The sequence below is a fragment of the Fukomys damarensis genome, unplaced genomic scaffold, assembly GCF_012274545.1.
Source record: "Fukomys damarensis isolate Sample0158 unplaced genomic scaffold, DMR_v1.0_HiC HiC_scaffold_12, whole genome shotgun sequence".
NCBI lineage: Eukaryota > Metazoa > Chordata > Mammalia > Rodentia > Bathyergidae > Fukomys > Fukomys damarensis.
Genome location: NW_022900924.1, coordinates 19,751,147 through 19,765,512, shown reverse-complemented (window position 1 = coordinate 19,765,512; position 14,366 = coordinate 19,751,147). Strand labels below are relative to the sequence as shown.

The 14,366-nt window shown below is 52.7% G+C and overlaps 1 protein-coding gene across 2 annotated transcripts; it reads right to left on the bottom strand.

Moving 5' to 3' along the window:
• Positions 1–4,191: 4,191 nt before the first annotated feature.
• On the bottom strand, positions 4,192–14,349 carry Bri3bp (BRI3 binding protein). 2 transcript variants are annotated; one of them, XM_033762477.1, is made up of 3 exons: positions 14,310–14,349; positions 7,109–7,211; positions 4,192–4,686 (listed from the first exon to the last, which is right to left on the bottom strand). In XM_033762477.1, the coding sequence occupies exons 1-3, from the start codon at positions 14,343–14,345 to the stop codon at positions 4,253–4,255; spliced, it is 573 nt and encodes a 190-aa protein (XP_033618368.1). In that variant the 5' UTR covers positions 14,346–14,349; the 3' UTR covers positions 4,192–4,252. The 2 variants fall into 2 exon arrangements, with proteins under 2 accessions (XP_033618368.1, XP_010602592.1); XM_010604290.1 differs by having other exon boundaries at positions 14,247–14,346.
• Between the last annotated feature and the right edge of the window lie 17 nt (positions 14,350–14,366).

Genomic DNA, 14,366 nt, shown 5'->3' with positions numbered 1-14,366 from the left:
CAGAAACTCGCCCTCCAGCTCACAGGGTGCGGAGAGGAGCGCACACAGATGCTGTGCCCAGGCCCCGGGAAGAGGACGCCGCCAGCCCCCGCGGGAGAATGGCACACGTGACAAACAGCTTGCGGCACCAAGGGGAAGGCGGGTTTGGCACAGCCCCGCCTGCAGGCAGAGGGACTGGTCACAGCAGATGCGAGCCCCGCTGACAGGCGTCCCACAGAAACAGGCAGGGCACTGTCGGGGCGGCCAGAGATCCGTAATTTGTCCCTCACTGGCAGGGAGCAAAAGACCAACTGACAGCAACCAAAAGGCTCACAGGTGATGGTGGGGTCAGTGTTTAAAAGGAGCTGGCTGGGCCAGGCATGGGGTGCCCACCTGCAACCCCAGCATTGGGGAGGCTGAGGCAGGAGGATGGTGAGTGGTAGCCCCACCTGGGCACTCAGCAAGACTCTGTCTGAAAATAGAAAGGGCTGGGGGCGTAGCTCAGCAGGAAGGCCTTGGGCTCGACTCCAGGACTGAAAAAAAGAGGTTGGGAGGGGCAGTGGACACCCACGATGGGTGCAAACCTGGCTTTTCGGTTAACTTGGCAGATTCCAACCGTGCAGAAGCAGTGGCTGCGCGTTGCCCTGAGGCAGCGGTCGCTCTTCAGAGGGGTCCAAAGCACGGCACCCAATGAGCGGGGCACAACAGTGTCCCCGTGTCCTTGGACCCCACACCGGCCCTGCCACGTGCCTCGGCCCTGTGCAAGCCGCACTTGAGCCCGGGATGGGGAGCCAGTGGCCCTGTCGCCGTCCCCACCACTCGGGACCCAGCGAGGATGTCCCCTTCTGTTGCCCGATCACCTCACTGCCCTCGGCAAGGCCTCTCCCACATGCCCGGTGCTCTGCCGGCGGCCTGCAGAGGTCCCCAGCCCCCGGCCCCTCATCCTGAGGCCTGGGAGAGACGCACAGCGCCTGGGCCAGGTGCGGAACTGAGCCGCGGTGCACAGGGCCCAGGCCCGTGTGACATCACTCTGGACACCGCCGTGCCCGGCCACACGGCCAGCATGGGGTGATCACCCCCTTCCTAGGCTGTTTTCTGCTGCTGGCAGAGCGAATGTGGACTTGGAGATGGAAACACCAGGAAGCGAACACTGGTCCCTCACGACTGACACAGGAGCTGACACCATAACACAATGTCACTCACACCCGGGGCATCGCGCTGGCATAATATACAGCCCTGAAGACAGAAAAGGTGAGACATGGTACAAAAATACATTTTTCCACGTACAAAAGAACAGAGATGGAGTGGGGCAGATACCTACACGCTTCTAAGGAATGGAAGAAAAAAAAATCTTTTACCATTTGGGGTTCAGAATACACCCAAAGCAAATGTATGCATTCAAATCCATTCCAAAACATGTTCACATCCAGTATCTGGAATATTTCTCAGAGCTACAAACAATGTGCCACCTGGAGCGACATTCATCGTGGACACCAGGTGCTTTCATTAAAAATGAAGGCATCTTGCTGCAGCTTGGAGCTGCACACCTGTAATTCCAGCTCCATGGGAAACTGAGGCAGGAGGATCTCAAGTGCAAGGCCAGGCTGGACAATTCAGTGACACTCTACTTCAAAAAAGTTTAATAAAAAGGGCTGGGGCTCAGGGGCAGAGCGCTTGCTTAGCTTAAGTGAGGCCCTGGGTTTTATCCCCAGCACCACAAACAAGACCAAATAGATCTTTTACTTGAGTACATCAAAGTGTAAAACTGGCTTCAGAGCCTACACTTGGCCAACTTAGAAAAAATCGGGACATGTCTTCGACAGTCATTTTTTTCTTTTTCCTTGAGACAGGGTCTCGTGTAGTCCAAGCCGGCCTTAAACAAACAGGGATCGTCCTGCCACCACACCTGCAAAACAGCAATTTAAATTAATGTTGCGGTCGGCCCAGCCAGCCTGGGAGGGGAATGGTGGGCATGGCCAGGGGCAGCAAGGACCCAGGACCCGGGCATCTGACAACGACAAGGCGAGAGGCCCCGGCTGTGATCTGATGGCCAGAAGGCCAACTGTCCCCCAGCCAACACGTACAGAGCAGTATGACCCCTCCACGTGGCACAGCCAGTGTGCAGAAAGAAAGAGGGCATCAGTGGCCTCCCCAAGATGTTTGTACCCTGCGCTTAAAAATAGATTCATCACCCATGCGCGCACATCTGTAATTCCTGCACTCAGGAGGCTGAGGCAGGAGGGTTCCTACAAGATCAAGCCAGCCTGGACTACTCAGTGAGTTCCAGACCAGCCTGCACTGCATTAGTGAGACCTGGCCTCAAAGAAACACAAAGGATTCATCTGTAATATAGAAACAACTGGGTCCAACCCAGAAATCATTTCTTGGAGTCTCCCACATGCACCTTAAAACACAGAAGCCTCAGAAACCTCTGCTCCCCTTCCCTGCAACCAGACAGCTTCACAGAGGTCTGCCCTGGAAGGACTGAGTCCCCCAGCCAGCAGCAGAGGGGCCCCGGGCTGGTCCTCACAGATGCGACCCAGGCTCCTGACCCAGCTCAGGGATGCGCTGGCCCGAGCAGCCCTTACTGCCTCGGCCTGTAGAGCCAGCGGCCCGGCTGCCCCCCACCCAGCCCCGCCAGGACCCCAGCTGCAACCCACGCTGTGTACCACTCTGCCCCCAGTGACCCAGCACTGGACAAAAAGTTCCTACCACAGACACTGCCGAAACCCAGGAAACCCACACAGGTCTCCCCCACAGCTGGCTGCACATGAGGGCGTCATAAAAGCAGCAACAGACTCAAGTTTCTCTTTCTTTGAGACAGGCCTCCAACTTACAGCAATCTTCCTGCTTCGGCCTCCCAAGTGCTGGGTTTATAGTGTGTGCTACCACGCCCAGCAACAGACTTAAAACGGGGTCAGCTGTGAGTGTTTATTTTCCTTTATGGGCCTGAGCCAACTAACAATAAAAACAACTGCCGGGTGTAATGGTGCACACCCGTGATCCCAGTACTCCAGAGGCTGAGGCAGGAGGATCATCATGAGTTCAAGGCCAGCCTGGGCCACATGGCGAGACCCTGTCTCAAAAAACCAACAAAACCAAATAGAACAAACCAATCAACCAACACTCTGGGGCACAGCTTGCCCAGAGGCCTAGCTAGCAACCAGGGCCCAGACAGCAGCTCGATTCCCAAATCCCTCTGGGCTGACCCAGGCAGCCCTTCCCACTGAACCCCAAGACCTTAGTCCTCTTTTTTCATGCTCCTTTTGGAGATGTGGAGGTTGAAATACATCAAAGTGCAGCCAGGCATGATGGCACAGGCCTTAATCAAGACATTCTGGGAAGCTGAGTCAGGAGGATCTCAGTCAAGCCCAGCTTAGGCAATTTAGCAAGACTCTGCCTCATAATAAAAATAAAAAGGGCTGGAGATGGAGCTCCGTGTGAAGGCTCTGGGTCCAATCTCTAGTATGGCAAAACCAAACCAAACCCAAAGACCTAAACCAAACCCCAAACCTACATCGAACCACAGAGGAAAACATGTTGGAGTGCCTGGAAATAACAATGGCTGGAGCTTGGAGAGGGACCTGGGGTCCAAGAGATTGGGCTCTGTCCCAAAGCCCAGCTATCTGCACTATTTTACTTCATTTTGATTTTGGAGATAGGCTCTTGCCATGTTATTCAGGCTGACCTTGAACACAAGGTGATCCTGCCTCAGCCTCCCTGGTGCTGGGATCACTGGCATGGGCCAGCTTGGCCGGCACCAACCGTCCACATTTAGAAGTGACAACATTCACTAAGTCACCGCCAAACCGAGGCGACGGAAAACAGCGCCCGGCTTGGGCACAAAGGCCACACACACAGACCCACCCCGCCCTCTCTATGCTTTCCTAAGAATGTCCAGTCATTTTCGATGGAAAATTCTAATAAACTCGACCCCATCTGCCTTTATTTAAAAATCTTACAAAAAATGTATTTAAATGTTTGAAAAATTAACTTTATGTTCTATGCACAGGTAAGTTTCTCCAACTGTACAGCTCGGATGGTTCTAAAAAATGTTCTCCCCACTGCGCCCCCTGGCGGCGCGGCTCGGCACAACCGTCGCGGTGTCCCTGGGTCATGTGGTTCGCGCACGGCTGGAACTCCCCCACCAGGCGCCCACCGGCTCAGCCATTTATTAAGATCGCTTGGGGTTTGGCGTTGCCGGTTTCTTCCTTTTCTTCTGCTTCTTGGGCGCGCGAGTCGGTGCGGGCGGATCCAGCCGGCTGGCTGACCTTCATTTGTCCTTGGGGCGGTCCAAGCTCTCCAGCACCCTGGTGAGGCGGATGTTGAGCAGCCGCAGCTGGTTCTCCAGGTGTTCCAGCTTCTCCTCCACGCTGGGGCCGCCTGGTGCCCCGGGGCTGCTGCTGCGCCAGTAGAAGCCCATGGGCCCCGTCATGAAGTAGACGGCGACCACCAGGCACAGGGGCAGCACGGCGCTCTCTGGCTCACCCTCATACTTGTGCAGGATGTACATGCACGACATGGAGAACAGCACCACACGCACCATCCAGAAGAAGCGGCCAAACATCAGCTGCAGGATGCTGAAGGTGAAGCCCAAGGTCAGGGACAGGAACCAGTAGGCCAGGAGGACGACACCGACCAGCAGCAGGGCCCGGACAGGGCTGTTGGACACTGAGGCGGGGCTCAAGTACTGCAACAGGTTGGACACTGCGGGACAGAGCAGAGGGCAGGGCCATCAGGTCACAGTGTGCCACCCACCCAGGCTAATCCAGGGCACACAGGAGCACCCCCGGAGGCCACCTGCCACGTCCCGTTGTCAGGGCACACTGCCCCCAATTTCCACAGTGAGAACACTGAGTGCAGTGTCTTTAAATTAAAGGACTTTCTCAGACTCCCTTGCAGCTACATAGCTAACTTTGGGGTAAAGAGAGGTGGCTGGAAGTGTCTCACAGTAGTTTCACGTTTTCTGTAAGAGTAACAGGAGTGGGCCTTTTACCTCCCCCTCTTTCTGCCTGCTGGACTGGGGATGCAATGGCTACAGCTGGAGCAGCCATCTTGGGCCATGAAAGAAGGGAAATTACATACCAGGGGAGGGGGATGTGACACCTGCCGGCCAGTCTCTCCCCTGAAAGAGGGGGTGTAGGGCTGGGGGGCCCAGAGGCCGGGGCTCTGCTAGGTTTCTGGTTTGCATTAAGCCACCCCACCTGGTGGCTTCCAACAGGCACCCGCCTTGCAGTTCCCCAGGCACAGGTTTAAAATCGGGGCTACAACACTTGTGGGGGGCCCTCGGCTTGTCCTACTTCCGTGGCCCCAGGGCTCTCTGCCTCTGTCTTTGTTTTTTGGTACCGGAATCAAACTCAGGCCCTTGCACTTGTGAGGCAGGCAGGGGGACCACTGAGCTAAATTCCCGGCCCCATCTGGCTCAATTTTTAAAATTTTTTTAAATTACTTTTTTCTTTTAAAATAAATTTTAGGGCCAGGGATTAAGCTCAGCGGTTCCGCCACCTCCTTCGCAAGTGCAAGGACCCAAGTTTGATCCCTGGTACCAAAAATAAGCAAATAAATAAATTTTCCATTATCCCTTCCCACTCTCAAGCCCCTCCCCTCTCTAGGTATAAAGATTTGTTTCTGTTTTTTCCTTTTTTTCTCGTCCCGTCCTTTCTCCCTCCCTCCTCCCTTGTTCCCCTCCCCATTTGAACACTTGCTTCCCGTTTCCCAATATTCATCTTATATCTCAGTCCTTATTCCACTTTCAGTTTCTCACACCAGAGAAACAATGCAGTACTGAAGCATGTGTGTCCAATTTATTTCACTTACGAGTGTGGTCTCAAGGTGCATCCATTTAGCTAGAAATGTCTGAAGTCCATCCTTCTTTATGGCAGAGTAGTACTCCGTTGTATAAAAACCCCACACCTTTATCCATTGATCAGTTGGTGGGCATTTAGGCTGTTTCCAAGATTTAGTTATTACAAACTGTGCTGCTATAAACATCGATGTGCATTATCACTGTAGTAGGATGCTTTTAATTCTTTTGGGAAGATACCAAGAGGAGGAATAGCTGGGTCAAATGGAGCCTCTAGTTTTAGTCCTTTCAGGTATCTCCACCTGATTTCCACAGTGGTTGCCCCAGTCTGCACTCCCAGCAGTGATGGAGAAGGGTTCCTTTCTCCCCACAGTCCCTCCAGCGTTTGTTATTGGTTGATTTCTTGACAGCAGCCATTCTTTCTAGGGTGAGGGGGAATCTTAGTGTGGTTTTAATCTGCATCTCTTGATGACCAGTGATATTGAACATTTTTTCATAAGTTTATTTGCTTTTGCCAATTCTTCACTGGAGAAGTGTCATTTCAGATGCCCATTTTTGCATTGTAGGTTCATTTTTTTGTGATTTTTAAAAAGTTATTTTCATTTTAATGCAGTACAAGAAGATACTTAGAAAGACCAGCCTGAACTACCTAGTGAGAACCCTGTCTCAAAAAATAAACACAAAAACAAAGAAAGAAAATAGAAAAGGCACTCTTCTTATTTCTATGAAAAAATAAAACAAAATTTTATAACAGAAAAATTCGAGAATAACAGTAGTTAATACACCTTGTACCATGGTCTTAATGGCTAAAATGTTACTCAAGTCATAGACAAGCCAGACTCTCTCTTCCAAAGAAGGAACAAATACAGGAACCAAACTTTCTTTTCAAAGAGCAAAAGAGGGAATGCTAGTATAGACAAAACGAATTAACTTATCATTTTGGTTTTTGGGGACAGGGCCTCACTATGTAGTCCACACTGGCCTGGGACTTGTGATTCTTCTGCTTCAGCCTCCTGAGTGCTGGGACTATGGGCACACACCATGCCCAGCCTGAAACGGCAGCTTAGGCAAGCCACTTATTTAAATAAAAAAGCTGGATGTAGTGGTGCACTCCTGAAATCCCAGCACTCCGGGAGGCTGAGGCAGGAGGATCATAATTGAGCCCAGACTGGGCACCTTAGCAGTGTGCTGAGACTCTGTTCCAAAGATTAAACAAAAGAGTTCGTCCTTCCCCAGGGACCCGACCCTGAGCCTTCCCACGTCCCACACCATGGGTACAGAGCCACACCATGAGAACCACGGCACACAAACGTCCAGGGCACCTACCGTCAAGGCCAAGGACATCCAGGAGCTCCGTCCACACCTTCCACACTGCCTCCAAGAACAGATCCACACCCAGCACGAACCTCTCAGTCAGCCTGGTAAGGAACTGCAGAGGCAAAAAGACGGTCACTCCGGGACCACCAGCCATTGCACCCAGGCCCCCGACCCACTCCACCAGGACGAAAAACAGGTGCCATGGGAGGAGCCGGCAGCCCAGGGGAGGAAGGCCAGCTTGACACTAGATTCTGCCGCCCCTGAGCAGGATCGCAACACCCAGACCCTCAGCCCCTTCCCCAGGCCCAGTGGCTTCTCTGGGGAGATAGAACCTGCAAAGTGGCTGCACAGTGCCTGCCATTTCCCCAATGGTCCCACTTCCTCCTGGTCAGGGTCTCTGGTTTCCTCTGTTTGGCTACTTGTTTTTAAAGAATGGGAGCTGGGGATTTAGCCTAGTGGTTTCAGCACCTGCCTTGCAAGCTCAAGGTCCTGAGTTCAATCCCTGGTACCAAAAATACATAAGTAAATAAAATTAAATTTAAAAAATAAAGAATGGGAGTTTCTGCCCCCAATCAGTTGCTCCGGGAGGTTGGCTTTCTCTGTCCGAGGATCTGAGGTCTGAAAGGGTTCTCCAGTTCCACGGTGACCAATCTCCTGGGGACACAGCCCATGCCTTACCCCAGGCCTTCACAGGCATCACTAGCTCTCTGAGCATTCTAGACAAGCAAGGGGTGGAGAAATAAGCATGCAAGGTACAGCCTCATTTTACCACCTTTCTTCTTTAATATGTGATATTTATTATTATTATCATCATTGTCATTATCGTTACTTTGGTTTTTTGAGACAGGGTCTCACTGTGTTTCCCAGGCTGCCCTTCAACTCAGGGCAATCTTCCTGCCTCAGCCTCCTGACTACTGGGGTTACAGGTGTGTGCTACTACATCTGGCTCTGTTAGTGAGTCGCGGATTAGCTTTAAGTTGCTATTTTAAGCCAAAAACATCGTAGAGCCCATATCCCTCCCGGCCACAGAAACACAGAGTGGCTCTGGGGACACCAGCTGGAAGGGCTGAGGTGACGCCGGTGAGAGGCCGGGAGCTGGGACACGTGAGGCAGATCCCCGGGACCAAGAGGGCGCAGGCTCCCCCGGGTGCGCCAAGCAGCCGGGCTCAGTGCCGGTGACGAGCAGGCACAGGCTGACGCCAGACTAACACAAGGGCCCAGACAGCCGCTTCGCACTTCAAGAGGAACCGGTCTGTCCTAGCCACGGTGGCCCCCCAGGAAGGTGAGAATCAAAGATGCAGATGGAACCCAGGCGTGGTGGCACATACTGGCAATCCCCACACTCAGGAGGCTGAGGCAGGAGGATCGCTGTGAGTTCAAGTCCAGCCTGAGCTACACAGTGAGACCCTGCTTCAAAAAAGCAAAAGCAACAGAACAAAACACAGATGAGCCTTATGCATCACACCAAGGGGACAGAAAGAGCGGCCACAACTGTGAACACGAAGTGTGCCCCCAGGACACCCAGACACAGAGGGCAGACTGGAGGAGGCCTGAGGCTGGACCAGGGGCGCGGGAGGACGGCTGGTGATTACAAGGTTGCTTTTCTGTGGTGACGCTGGATCGCGTTGGGGCTACAGTGAAAGCCAGCGGGTATGCAGTGAGACCTGCGTGACTCCTGAACCAGTGCAGGTCCACAGAGCCGCCGTCGTCCCTCAGCTCAGATACCCAAGCGCCTCACAGCACTGAGGCCCTGAAGGAGGCTCTGTCAGACTACAGACACCACTGGGTGGCACCGCACAAGCCCAAGGTCCTGAGTTCGATCCCTGGTACCAGGAAAAATACAATTAATTAATTAATTAATTAATAAGGACACAAAAACCAAATGTGTCTGGGAGTTGGGGTACGTCCCATAACCCCAGCTACTCAGGAGACTGAGGCACGAGGACTGGAAAGTTCCAGGCCAGCCTGGGCAACTCAGTGGCAGTGTTTCACTGGGACAACAGCCAGGCATGGTAGCACATGCCTGCAGTCCTAGCACTCTGGGAGGCTGAGGCCAGGAGGTTCTCAAATTCATACCCAGCCTAGGGAACTTACCAAGACCCTGTCTCAAAATTTAAAAAAATTAAAAAGGGTGGGGATATAGCTCAGGGCAAAGGCTTTGGTATAATCCCCAGCACCATGAAAAAAGAAAAACTGAAAGCCAAAAGCAACTGGCAATCCTTGGTCAGGTGTTAGATTTTTTTTTTCAAAGTAGCCAACAAAATTCAAACATGGACTGCAGATCAGAAATCATTACTGCTGGTCACGGTGGCACACACCTGTAATCCCAGCACTCACTCAGGAGGCTGAGGCAGGAGGACTGATGTGAGCTTGAGGCCAGTCTGGGCTACTTAGCGAGACCCTGTCTCCAAAACAAAAACAAATGGAAATATTATGATATGAAAGTTAAACTTCTTGGGCAGTGGTACAGCACAGCTCTGCAGAGGCATTAAATGTTGGCAGCTGACTTTCAAATCGTTCAGACAACAAGTGTTCAGAAGCCCGTACGGTGTGTTCAGGGGGTTGCTGAGTCTGGGAGCTTCTTCTGGGTGTTTAAAAATTTTGTGAAAAAGGAAAAGGAAGAGGACCTGTTCCCTTGTCTGCAGCGACATTTTCCCGGCAGTGTGGTCCCAGCCTGTGTCTTGCACGCCATCTGCTCGGGGGCTGTCAGGGAGCCTCAGGGACGGTCACAGGGGACGAAGGACAGGGTGACTTGCTCCAAGTACATTCTTGCAAACAGCATGAAATGCAAGATTTTTAAAACAGCAATGACAAAAGACACAAAGGGGGACGGCGGCCAGAAGAGACGGCGTCGGGGGGCACAATTACCCCAGACACAGAGTGGCCTGGCTCTGGGAGGGGACAAAAGAGGCGCAAGGAGCTGGAGCTGTGGCTTCACGTGGAGGCGGGGCAGGCGGAGTGACCGCTTCCAGCAGTCAGGCGGGAGGGAGAGGTGACCTTGAGGTGGCTGCCAGTGACCTTGGGGAGCTCGGGCCTGGCGACCCATCTCTAGATCTGCAGGCTGGTCACAGGCGCGCCTTTGCCAGGTGACAATTCATTACGCGAAAGCACAACGCAGCAATTAACTTCAACTCAAAACTGAAAAACCCCCATGGCCCCTTGAGTGAGTCAGGAGAGGCCAGCACTGTGGTCTGGCTGCAGGGCGCAGGGCTGGGTCTGAGAGAGGCGTCCCTAAAACCACCACTCTCCTCAGACCTTCAGGGAGAGCACAGCAGCTGGGGTGGTGGGGCACATCTGCGATCCCAGCACTTGGGAGGCTGAGGCAGGAGGATGGCTTTAAGTTCGAGGCCAGCCTGGGCTACATAGGGGGACCTGCTCAAACAAATAAACAAAAACCAAAAGAAGGCACAAACCAGGTGTCATGGCACAGTGCTTATAATCCAAGCACACAGGAGGCTGAGGCAGGAGGATCACGAGTTCAAGGTCAGCCTGGGCCACACAGCAAAAAGCAAACAAAAAGGCACAAAACAGAGTACACAGTACAACATGGACAAAAACCCAACCAGGAGGAGCGGGTCTACCTAGAGCTAAGTGCTCACATATGCTTCTGTGGAGGGAGTGGGAGATGGAGACCCGGTGGGAAGCAGATTTTTTTCATTTTTTAGTTATTTAGGGATAGGGTCTCGCTATGCAGCTCAGGCTGGCCTCAAACTCACAGCGGTCTTCCTGCTTCAGCCTCCTAAGTGCTGGGCTTGCAGGTGTGCACCACCACACCTGGACAGATTTTTTTAAAAATCTGAATTATTTGGAATCGTATTCCACACAACCATGGGCGAGCAGCTGCATCTGGGCCTGGCGTTCAGGGCGTTCCCACCCCACCAGTCCTGCCCTGTGCACCAAGACCCAGGTGGACGGGGATCAGTGCAGGAACCCTGCCCCACCCCACGTGCCCCACTGCTTCCTCCTCCAAGGCTCTGTCCCTCCCACCCCATGGCCTGTCCCTGGCGTCCCTCTGCACCCACCCATGCCAGGCCCTGTTCCCTCGCCATCCCCCTGACTCACTGACCCCCACTCTGGGAACTTCAGATTTCTGCAGGGTCCGAGTGCGGATCCTGGTATGCCAAGCTCAGGCAGAGATGCAACATTCCTACTCCAGGATTTCCTCATTGACAAACAGAAACTAAGAACACAGCCTCACAGCAGAGGCCAGCACACTGCACTGAAGCAAAAACTGATCCCAGCACTCAGGAGGCTGAGGCAGGAGGATCACCATGCTGAAGGTCAGATTGGGCAACGTAGAGAGTTCAAAGCCATCCTGAACTGCATAGTAAGATCCCACCTCAAACAAAACAAAACAAAACAATCCACAGATGCTATTACCTCACCCTGATTTACTTTAGTGATCTGTGAAATAATCTTGTCTTATTTATTTTCAACTTATTTGCTGTCCCAGGAAATGGTCTGGCTTGCGCGTTTCATTATTAGAATGTGTTTAATTGTTTTAAATTGCAGCAAAATACACCCAACTTTATAGATTTACCATTTGAACAGGAACAGTTCAGCCAGGTGTGGCACCGCACGCCTGTCATCCCAGCACAGAGGGTTCTGAGTTCAAGGCCTCTTTGGGCACCTTAGGGAGACTCTGTCTCAACAAGAAAAAAACACTGGGCTAGAGCTCAGCAGCTCCCAGCCGGCACCAGATTGAAATGGAAAAGTGTTAAAAACCAAGCTGGACATGGTGCTACACTCCTGCTACAGTTCCTCAGATCCCCTGCACCCGGGGACCTCTATGGATTTTCCTGGCCCAGCATTTTGTATAAATGGACTCCTGAAGCCCCCAGCCCCTGGAGACCCGTTGGGTTTCCTTGGTGTTTTTGAGGTTCCCCTGCACTGTCCTGGGTGTTGTGGCTCCATCACACACTGTGGCTCGGGTAACCACATTCCACTCACCCTGCGCCGGCCCGGACATCCGGGATGTGTCTGTGTTCTGGCTCCGGGGACAGTGCTGCTATGGACAACCCTGTACCCGCTGCTTATGATATCGCAGCAAGGGCTGAGAAGGGTCTCACTATGGAGCCCAGGCTGCCCTGGAACTCATGGTGATCCTCCTGCCTCAGCCTCCTAAGTGCTGGGATCACAAATGTGCATTATCACCCCCAGCTAATAATTTTTACTCAGTTCTCTGCGTGCCAGGGGTTGAACCCTGGGCCTTATGCATGCTAAGCACTTGGCCTATCACTGAGCCACACGCCCACCTCAATAAATTTCAAATGAATGGTCACCTTCCTGCCAGACAAACCTCTCATCTGCAAATATTTCCTGTCACGGATTGCACAATCATTCCGTCCTCGTGCGGTACACCCCACCAATCCCATTCCACTCTCCCACTTTTCTCCTGCAATTGGCCCAAGGTCACACTATAGAGAGGCGGAACTGGGATTCAAACCTCTGTCTGTGGGCCAGCTGTGCCGGAGCTGCACACAGGCAGGTTTCAAACAAGTTCCAGATTATACAGCGTGGGTTTCTTCAAACACTCAAACATCACCAGCCACAAGGCAGGTGAGGTTCCATTCAGTGAAACAGTGAGAGAATTACAGCTGCTAGCACCTCACTTTTTCTTTCATTAAAAATCAATCAAGCCGGGCATGGTGGCACACGCCTGTGATCCCAGCACTCGAGAGGCTGAGGCGGGAGGATCGCTGTGAGTTCAAGACCAGCCTGGGCTACACAGTGAGTTCCAGGTTAGTCTCAACTACACAGTGAGACCCTGTCTCAAAAAACAAAACAAAACAAAAAATCAATCAATCAATCGAGGCACTCTGGAGGCTGAGGCAAGATGATTGATAAGGGTTCAAGGCCAGTTTGGGCTACACAGGGAGACCCTGTCTCAGAAAAAAACAAAACAAAAATCTCAAAACACGTGGCAGCTTTTCTGCAAATCCAAAGTATTCTGAGCTCTCTTGAAGACACAAACCTTGCTTTACCCCTGGTGGCCAGAATACAGCTGTTGCTCTGATATCAAGAGGTCAAAATCCTCCAATGTTCCTTCCGCCCTCAGGGTTGCAACCCGGACCTGCCCCCCACCCCCGCACCCCCTTCCCCTGCACCCAGCACAAAGGGCAAACTTTGCTTTGCTCTCAAAAGGCTTCCAGTGGCTGGGGAGTGGAGGCAGAGGAGCGGTGGGGCTCAGAGCCACCTACAGAGAACCGCACTCACACTTCCTTACTGAGGAAGGCACCGGCCCTGCCCCCACCCCAGGACAGTGTGAGCAGAAGCGGGTTTTCCTGACAAAATGACCCATTTTCATCGGACCCAATCATCGAGCCAATCTGACTTGGGTGTTGTTTTTATTTTTATTTTTACTTTTTAACTTTTTGCGGCGCTGAGGACTGAACCCAGGTCCCTGTGCACGTTATGCAAGAGTGCTCTGGCACCAGCTACATCCCCAATCCCTTTTTTTACTTGTAATTTTGAGACGGAGTCTTGCTAAGCTGCCCAGGCTGGGCTGAAACTTTTGATCCTCCTGCTTCAGCCTCCCAAGTGGCTGGGTTGACAGGAGTGTAGCACCACGTCCAGCTTGGCTTCTACCATTCTTTTCCTTCTCCATTTCAAGGACCAACAAACTTTTTCTCTAACCCCTGGAGTCCTCAGCAGGGCTCAGCGATATGATTTTGCACCCTAGCCAGGAAATGCGAAGAGCTGACACCACAGCTGGGCCTGGTAGCACACGCCTGTAATCCCAGCGCTTGGGAGGCTGAGGCAGAAGGATCGCTGTGAGTTCGAGACCAGCCTGGGCTACATAGCGAGTTCCAGGTCAGTCTCAACTACATAGTGAGACCCTGTCTCAAAAACCAAAAAAACAAAGCAAAAAAAGCAAAGAGGTGACCCCAGTTTGGACAATTCTGGTACCGACTATTCCTCACCAAACCTCATCATGAAGGAGGCCTTACCGCCAAGCCCATTTAACAGATAAACCAACCGAGGCTTTATGAAATGAACCCACATGCCTAAAGCCACCCTGCTTCCGCGGGAGAGCCCCGACTTGACCCCCAACTTCTCCAACTCCAGAACCCCAAGGCCGGCGGCAAGCAAAGGAATTAACAGGGTCCGAGACAGCTAGGGCATCGCGTCACCACCGGCAACCGACCGTGGCCACGAACTTCTCCTTTCTCAGGACCTCGTCTTGAGCGTCGGCCCCGGAATGGCGCACCTTCCCGCCCCGCTCCAGACCGCTCCCCGCTCTCATAGGGTACACGACGGCCTGCGG